This window comes from Pelobates fuscus, chromosome 10, assembly GCF_036172605.1.
Source record: "Pelobates fuscus isolate aPelFus1 chromosome 10, aPelFus1.pri, whole genome shotgun sequence".
NCBI lineage: Eukaryota > Metazoa > Chordata > Amphibia > Anura > Pelobatidae > Pelobates > Pelobates fuscus.
In genome coordinates, this window is record NC_086326.1 from 91430527 (window position 1) to 91438980 (window position 8454).

The following is an 8454-nucleotide window of genomic DNA, read 5'->3' on the forward strand; positions in this document are numbered from 1 at the left end:
TGCACTATTGACTCCGTCCTGAAGGGGTTAATTAAAAGGTTAGTGCTTTGGCGTGCCTTTGTTTTTAGGGGGAGTTCCACAAAGTTGTTACACTATGTCAAAGGGTTCCACGGCAAACAATAATTGGGAATCCCTGCTCTGCCTTACTTGGCTGTACATAAATACAAACATGTGAGGATAACTCTCCAAGCACCTTGCTCCTGCTGCAATGTGAGTTTTAAAACCTGCAAAGCAAACTGCTGTAATATTAACAGGTGACTATAGATGCAGCTACAATTACAGGTCACTACTGAACCAATTAAATTATTAATTAAAGTCATTATCTAGGCTTTCATTTATATACTACTTGTTAGAATAAGATATAAAATAAAACTTACACCACCAGAATATCATGAAATACTGAACATATGAAATCAGAACTTTCATGACCCTTTCCTAAAAGGTCCACCTTGCTGGGTGCTATTCCAAAGACATGAATATATCAAGCGGAAGTGCACACACTACATCACAGTACGTAGTCCGCGTTTCAAACCTCGTTTTGGATCTCCAACACCCCCTCCATAGTATTCGTAGTCTATGTAAAGCTGACTTTCTGCTCAAGCATAAAAAAAACTACATCTCCCGTGATGACGCGCGCCCCCTAAGAAGTTTAGTGACCTCACATCCGGTTCAGAGAGGATCAGGCAATATAGGATTTACCATTGAAACAATTGTAGCTATTGCAGTTTGTGTGACAGGGAGATTGAAGAGGGGGCATGACTGAGTCGGCTTCAGGGATCAGGAGCAGCTGAACAGCAATGTGAGGGACATCTTGCAAGAGGGGGGTTAACTATTGGGTCAGACACCCCAGGGTTGGGGAGATGGTTAATGTCCTAGTTTGCTGTGTAAGACAAGAGTGGCCAATAGCCAGGCTCCCAGCTGTTGTAGATCTACTGATCTCCATGGGAGATATTCTGCAAAAGCTGTGGGTTCTGCCTTTTGGACACCCCAGGTCTTGCATGTTGCTTAACTTTGTGAGATATTCTGCAGCCCCAAGAAGATGAGATGCTCTGTTGGTCCTCTGTTAATCAATACTGGTGTATGCTGTTCAGGGGGAAGGGAATATTGATGGTTTTTATGTTGCTTTATAACAATTATGCATAATGTCCTAGGATGGTATGCTTTGCTATCCTAGAGAAAAATAGTTGCTAATTCAATTTGAGATGAGGAGCTAGGGGTATTGGAGAGACACTGCTATCCAGAGGGTTAATAAATAATCATGAGATGTTTTGCATTGTGTGCCAGCTATAGATGGGATTACTGATAAGCTCTGCATTTTGCCTCTGATCTCATTGACACTAATACTAGTCTGTGTCTGGAGTATATGAATGAAACAAACCAGTTTTAAATGTACACACATACTCACTGCTTGACAGTCATTGCACTCCAGATGTACAATTACCTTTCTTGGTAGTCATTGATGGCACTGGGTTTGCAGATAAGACCATCTCTGAGTATATCACTATGCAGAAGTAAACATTTCATTCAAAGGTGAAGTATGTTCTTATTTTATTAAAACAAGCAAATAACAGTTGCATGAGTGAGAAATACACCAAGTAGCAGATGGGGTTATCATTTAAAAATGGAAAGAGTATCAGGTTACTAGGAGCTGTCAGCTAGTGTTCATGAACTTGTAGAAGTAGTTCCATTAATTTTGTTAATGAATGAATCCCCTGCAATATTATTTGCTACCACAGCTGTTCCCGCATTGTGATAAAGAAGTAAACATTTTAAAATAATATGTATGTTTATTTATCATTTTAGGTCAATTTTGTTTTAAATACTACATTGATTATCACAAAGAGCGTAATTGTCGCAAGGACGGGAAATCCTTGTCAGAGCATGAGCGTAATAGAATGATCATGAACAAGGGCATGGATCAGATAACAGAGAAGATCTTAAATCTCACGTTGGAAATACTCTATATGCTGACTGGAGAGGTGAGGCTTTACCACAATGCAAATAAATCCGACTCATATTCTACTGACTACAACATGGTACATTCAGAGCTTAAATGCAGAACATACTTGGGGAGCTTGTTAATGGCTCTTAAACCTTGTATAATATTAATATATTCTGTTTAACTTTCTTTCTTACCATGTAGGATCACATCGTTTTAAAGAAGCCCGGAAAACATGCCGCATGCAGCAGTTCTCAAATGTCACAACAATGTTTTAATGCCGCTGACTCGATAAAATATAGGAAAATAAAATATGAGAAGATCCTAGAGGTGATCAACAAGATTGTTAACCTGCTTACTGGAGAGGTTGGTGTTGGCAGCAGTATAATCAATGATTGATTGTATTACAAGGAGGCTCATATTAAAGGGATACCATGGGAACCAACACGATAATTTTTTGTCATTGTCATTTCTCAGATTTAGTTTTCATAAGATAGAACAAAGTGTTCTGCAGCATAAGCTTACCTACTTAGCAACTGCTCTGTAAGAGAGTAGGCTAAGGCGAGCGACTGACCTCTGCACAACAATAGACTTGTTTAAGATTCTACACAGTAAAATGGATTTCTGAGAGAGCGGCAGTAATATTAATAAATAATACAATTGTGATATAAGTTCCTCAACGAGGAGCTTTGAATTGGACTGGTATCTTGAAGACATGCCTCCAGTAGACCTATTTTCAGTCAGATCTTACAGCACAGTGTGTTTAGTTTATAAGTTCTTATCTTAGATATGTTAATTTTAATAACATGAAGCTCATGTAGGATCTAGCAGGCAATTAACAGAGCAGGAGATTAGAAATTCGAAATTAAACACACTGTGCAATAAGGGAAGCTAGACTTCTTATTTAGGAACTGTGTAGGGAGACTGTGTAAGTCACAGCCAGGGCTTGGTTAAGGCCTGCAGATGAATGTTTTGATGGGCCCAATTACATAAGTATATTAAAGTAGATTGTAAGTAGTCAGTCGACTTTAGAACAGTTTGACATTTTACATAGATTCTGCCAGGTGCCACTCCCTGACTCCACTATCTCATACATCTCATCGGAAGCTTGGGCACTCCAATTATCTCTCCTGACTCTTGTGTGCTGCCCTGCAGTGCAGCGTTAGCTCTTTTGCTGAGCTAAACCATGCAGTGTAGGGCTTCAAACTGTCTGGCTGAGGTAGTGGAGGCGGGAACAAACCCCAGGTAAGAAGTAAAACCATTCTATATTTTTAGCACTTTAAACACTAAAAGCAGGCCGCACACAAACACTACAGGGGAAGACAGAACTAGACTGTGGATAAGACACTGTGGCAAGGTCTCTAGGCAAGTGCCCCACTGTTTTAAAACAATATGATTTGTTAGGACAAGTAGATTGAGCTACCATTTTAGTGTCACGGACAAGTACATATATATTATTTTAAATATTTCAGTTTATTGATGATCTTTTTCATCAAAGGTAAGCTTATTGAACCTTTAACCCCTTAAGGACACATGACATGTGTGACATGTCATGATTCCCTTTTATTCCAGAAGTTTGGTCCTTAAGGGTTAAAGTGTTACCCCTCCTGCCCCTCCAAAGATAAAAATTAGCATTTAATAAAGATAAAATCCTTATGAAATGCTTAAAAACACTGTGTGGGAATTTCACTTTAATACAAACACAGTCAAGAGATATAAGGTGAAGTAGGGGATACTTGGTCTTATGTATATTTCCTATGCTTGACAAAAAGGTGAAAATACCACTGTCAAGCCCTCAGCCATCACTAGTGATGACTGGGGGGAAATAAAGGCTTTAGCTATGGTGAATTCTGTGGTCTCACTGGATCATCCATAGTGTTATTCTGTTGCGCGTGCTTGACAGACAGCACTACTGAAGTCTGCTCCTGGAGGATGATTTGCCAGGAGCTGAAGAAGACTAGCAGGAAGACAATTGTGGTGGGACAGGTTCAGGTTAGCAAAACTCACCTCTCCATGCACCCAGTGGCCACTTCACTGCAAGCAGCAAAGCCACCATCTGAGCTGCTTTAACATTTTCTTTTCTTGTGGATTTTTTGCAGTTTTGTTTGCAGATTTCTTTGCTGCCCAGGTTTCACTAAATAATGCATTCAATGTAATACTCGCCTCCAAGTCTGTAATAAATTCACAAATTTCCATTATGAAATTCATTGTATTGTGGCTGGATGGTTACTATAATTTTGTGTTTCAGGTCCCGGTGAGGTGTGGTGATGTTACTGTCTATTTTTCCATGGAAGAGTGGGATTATTTAGAAAAACACACAGATCTTTACAAGGACTTCATAATGAATAACCACCCACTGCTCATGCCATTGGGTAAGAGGAGTTGCCTCCCCCATAATCGAACATCTATAGTAACATTGCCCGATAATTAAACGTTGTGATTCAAATAACCAATTGTTAGTACAGTAGTAATTAATTTAAAGTGTTACTCCCGCTGGTGTTCGCTTTTGTTTCGTCATTTAGATTTGCATTAAAAAAAAATATAATCTTTACAACTGAAAGTTGCTAATTTGCTTCGAGTTGCCAGTATCTGAAGATACCATGATGTGGCACATTATTGCTCAGCCACTCTTGTTATTCCTATGAGTTTCAGTATAATTTCATGCATATTCTATACATCCTTCCACAGGTAGTTTCATTTATGAAACAAAAAAACAAAGTGATATTGTCACTTGTGGGGTATTTCTGTAAAGATCCCACGTCTGGTAGCAAGGTGGTGGATATGGTAAGCAGTTAGAGAGATATACTTACTAAAGTTTCCTTCCTCAGTGCTGTCTTCACTGTTTTACTGCAGAACATGCTAAAGTACAATGATGGGATCTTCAGTAGATAGTCGTATGCACTAGGTGTCTCAGGCTTGTATTAGGCATTGTGCAAGATTATGTCTTTTCCCGTGTGCCATCATGATCAATGGCTGATGGAAAATTGTCCCTTTGGCCTAGATTAACAAAGATTGGCAAATACATAAGACTCATTTTGTCCCTACTTTGTCTTATGTATATATTTTTTTTATTTTTGAAGAACTTGTAAAAATAATTGATCTGTATGAAAACCCTTAAAAGTGACTTTGTTTTTTTAAAGAACCAAGGCACCCAAACCACTACAACTCAGTGAAATGGTCTAGGTACATAGGTCCTGTAGTTTTAACCCTGGAATGTAAAACATTGCAGTTTTCTAGAAACTGCAATGTTTCCATTGCAGGGTTTAAAACAACTCTTGCCACTATAGGTGCTTTCCTGTGAAAACCGAGTCAAACTCAGCTCTCAATTACATGCCACTTCTAGAGCTGTATTTGATTGCTGCACACACGCACTAGCCTCCCAGTGCTTTCATATGGGAAAGCATGAGATGCACTGAGCTCATCAATCTTGATTATCTCAGTCAGGGAGGCGGAGTGGCCGTGGCAAGACCATTCAAATCTTCACAGGGATAGGGGGACACCTGCATAGGTAGGAAAACACTATAGCGTTAGGAATACAGGTTTGTATTCCCGAAGTGATAGTTTTCTTTTAATGAGTATTTTGTTTTACATTTGCATTTTATGTAATTTATTGTTATTTGTTGATTTATATATGCTGCTATGTGAAACATGACTATTACTGATAATTGGAGTTTTGTGTCAAAACGTCTACTTAGTGATGGGCTTTCCTGTTTTGGGCTTCAGGCAGAATTGACATCAGTAATAAACATAAGAATATTCTGTACATTGCAATAGTTTATTCTCTGCTGTAGAGTGTTACTGGTAAATACATAATACCTACACTTACTTGACACTTTGGGAAAAAAATAAGCACCTAAAAAAATTACTTTTTGATTCTTTGAGCATGTTATTTTGATGTATTAAGCCCATGATAATCACATATTTTATTTCCACTAGTGGGAGAAATGGAAAGGAATACGTCTGAAGTAAAGCACTTTATTATTCCTATGCCTGACCATTTACATGGAGATGACATTTTTATTAAAAATAATCAGCAAGCAAAATGCCAGGCAATAAATAAACTAAAGACAAGTCCACTAGAGTCTGTGAGAAACACAGGCGAGGATTCCAATTCACTCACAGAGGATACCAAAACAAAGTATACATCTACTATTCTTAAAGAGGAATCGACCGCCTCTGAAGAAAAAAATCATATCAACGCTTCAATATACACGCCAATAGTACATAACTCTACTCATAATACAGAGGACTCAACTTATTATAAAGACACTCGTATCTACACACCAACAGATTCTACACAGAGAGCACAAACATCTGCTCACAGTAGTCAGGAATCCGTCTCATTTCAAGAGGGTCATTTAGCAGATATTTATATACCAACAGAGAATAAAACACAGACTGGATGTACACATCATTCAGAATTCAGTAAACATAATTTTGACACTCAAGAGACTTCTAAGAGCTTTTCAATGAGTGAAAGCTCTGACAGTAATATATTTTCTAATAAGATATCCTCGGCAGTTATATTTCATGAAAGATCACAAAATACAAAGAGGACGTATAAGTGTAATGAGTGCAAGAAGTGTTTTACCAGTAACTCTGGTCACAAAGAAAAGCCGCTGGTCTGCTCTGTGTGCGAAAAACCATTCACTCATAAATCGGAACTCATTACACATCTGAGGATCCACACAGGAGAGAGGCCATTCTCATGTTCTGGGTGTGGCAAAAGCTTCACTGCTAAATCCCACCTCACAGTCCACCAAAGGATTCATACTGGAGAGAAACCATTTTCCTGTTCTGAATGTGGGAAGTGTTTTACCCATAAATCAAACTTTGTGACACACCAGAGGATTCATACAGGGGAAAAACCATTCTCCTGCTCCAAATGTGAAAAACGTTTTAGTGATTACTCTTGTTGGATAAGTCATCAGGGTGTTCACACTGAAGAGAAACCATTCTCGTGTTCTAAATGTGGGAAATGTTTTAAACGTAACTCATATCTTTTAAGACATCTGAAAATTCACACAAAAGAAAAAACACAAATGAGCTGATGGGTATGAATCAATTAGGATATCAGATATTATCATCAGTAGATTGATTTGAATACAAAAACAACTAAAATGTTTTGCACAAATACAAGAAGCTTCATGCATGGTTGCTAATGAGATGGTAGATTAAAAGGTATGCACTTCAGAAACTTTGGCAATATTTTATTTGCTAGATGTTTAATAAAGTTCTGAACCTAAATTCAGTAAGTGTTTTTTACTATGTGTTTATTTTAATATAGTTTGTATATACATTCAATGCAGTTTTGTTTTAATTATTCAAAATTAATAATGGTGTCGTTGAAATCACTATTTTGAAAACATTCGCTGATGACTGCGTAATGCGCAGTCTGTTTTATTTTTTAGCTTGTAGGAGGTAATAAATAAATGTGTCTTCTTACTATTCCCTCTGTATTACACAGCATAAAACTTTCCAAATGACTAAGAATGTTGGCTTCATAACCACTTCAACTGATTGAAGTGATAATGGTGTCCGGAGTGTGTGGGCACTGAGTCCTCTATCAATGGTTAACTGTTTGCCTGCCATTTAAAAGAGATGGGGACCATAAGCACCATAACCGTCTAGATGGGTTTCTAGATTACCTATACCAAAGATTGGATTGGACCAGAGCTAATTTGGACAGATGATCTTAGAAGAGGAAGAGTGGCTGCCCGATGAACAATGATTGGTGCTTGTTGAAAGGCAAATAAAAATTAATTTTTTAAAAAGAAATATATATTTTTTACAGTGAGAGGGTGGGGTATGGAGTACAATACTATTAGCGAAACACTCCAACATATTTATTTTTAACATTAGATTGTTCTGTCAGTAACTTCATATCTGCCAACATTTGAACTGAACAAAGAGGAACACTTTAATTTTAGGGGTGTGAGTGGGAGAGGTGGCCAGTGGCAGGGCTGTTCTCAAAAAATTCTAGGTGACTTACTAATAGCAATTTATGCAACTAAAATGAACTTAGAGTAAGAACAATGCATGTTATTTACACAGACTGATCTCTGAATACATTTATTATAGTTAAAAGACATTACTTTGACTAGTTTTGATTTGGAGCTTTATTATTGACACAATAATAATATGGAGTTCCTAGAAAAGAAGCACATTAGGATAGAAAAGAGAGACAGAGGGATTTGGTTCGAAAATAGGGACTGTCCCAAACCTTGGGAGGTTTGATAATAAGTTCTGTATGAAGAGTCTCATAAACAATAGATTCCAAATAGTGTGGGCTATACAGATTGTATGTTTGTCAGGGATTTGTGCTGGGACTAGGGGAGACAATATGCACTAGCCCAAATCCCTGTGTAAATACAAATACACAAAAATAGGTCCTGCGCTCAAACTCCCACTACTCCATAGCACACATCATCCCCAATACATACAAAACACGCAAAGACAAAAAGTTACCTGCACACTAGCCCAAATCCCTATGCATATTTAAATAAATCTGCACT

The 8454-nt window shown here is 37.8% G+C and overlaps 2 protein-coding genes across 3 annotated transcripts in view; one reads left to right on the forward strand and one right to left on the reverse strand.

The window, feature by feature from the left end:
- LOC134575501 (zinc finger protein 850-like) overlaps nt 1-568 on the reverse strand; it is a 49466-nt gene extending 48898 nt beyond the window's left edge. Inside the window, exon 1 of the mRNA XM_063434812.1 lies at nt 378-568. The gene's annotated coding sequence lies outside the window, so the exon portion shown is untranslated. The remainder of the gene's footprint in view (nt 1-377) is intronic.
- A 118-nt stretch (nt 569-686) lies between these two features.
- LOC134575926 (oocyte zinc finger protein XlCOF7.1-like) lies at nt 687-7194 on the forward strand. Of its 2 annotated transcripts, XM_063435384.1 has the most exons (5): nt 687-799; nt 1804-1979; nt 2144-2305; nt 4188-4311; nt 5876-7194. In XM_063435384.1, the coding sequence occupies exons 2-5, from the start codon at nt 1896-1898 to the stop codon at nt 6988-6990; spliced, it is 1485 nt and encodes a 494-aa protein (XP_063291454.1). In that variant the 5' UTR covers nt 687-799; nt 1804-1895; the 3' UTR covers nt 6991-7194. The 2 variants fall into 2 exon arrangements, with proteins under 2 accessions (XP_063291454.1, XP_063291453.1); XM_063435383.1 differs by lacking the exon at nt 687-799 and having other exon boundaries at nt 1290-1979.
- The last annotated feature ends 1260 nt before the right edge of the window (nt 7195-8454 follow it).

Bases quoted from the DNA above. Each gene is read 5' to 3' on its own strand.
- LOC134575926 (XM_063435384.1), top strand. From the start codon at position 1,896: ATGATCATGAACAAGGGCATGGATCAGATAACAGAGAAGATCTTAAAT. The intron at 2,306-4,187 runs GTTGGTGTTGGC...TTTGTGTTTCAG, and splicing joins TTAACCTGCTTACTGGAGAG to GTCCCGGTGAGGTGTGGTGA. The intron at 4,312-5,875 runs GTAAGAGGAGTT...TATTTCCACTAG, and splicing joins CCCACTGCTCATGCCATTGG to TGGGAGAAATGGAAAGGAAT.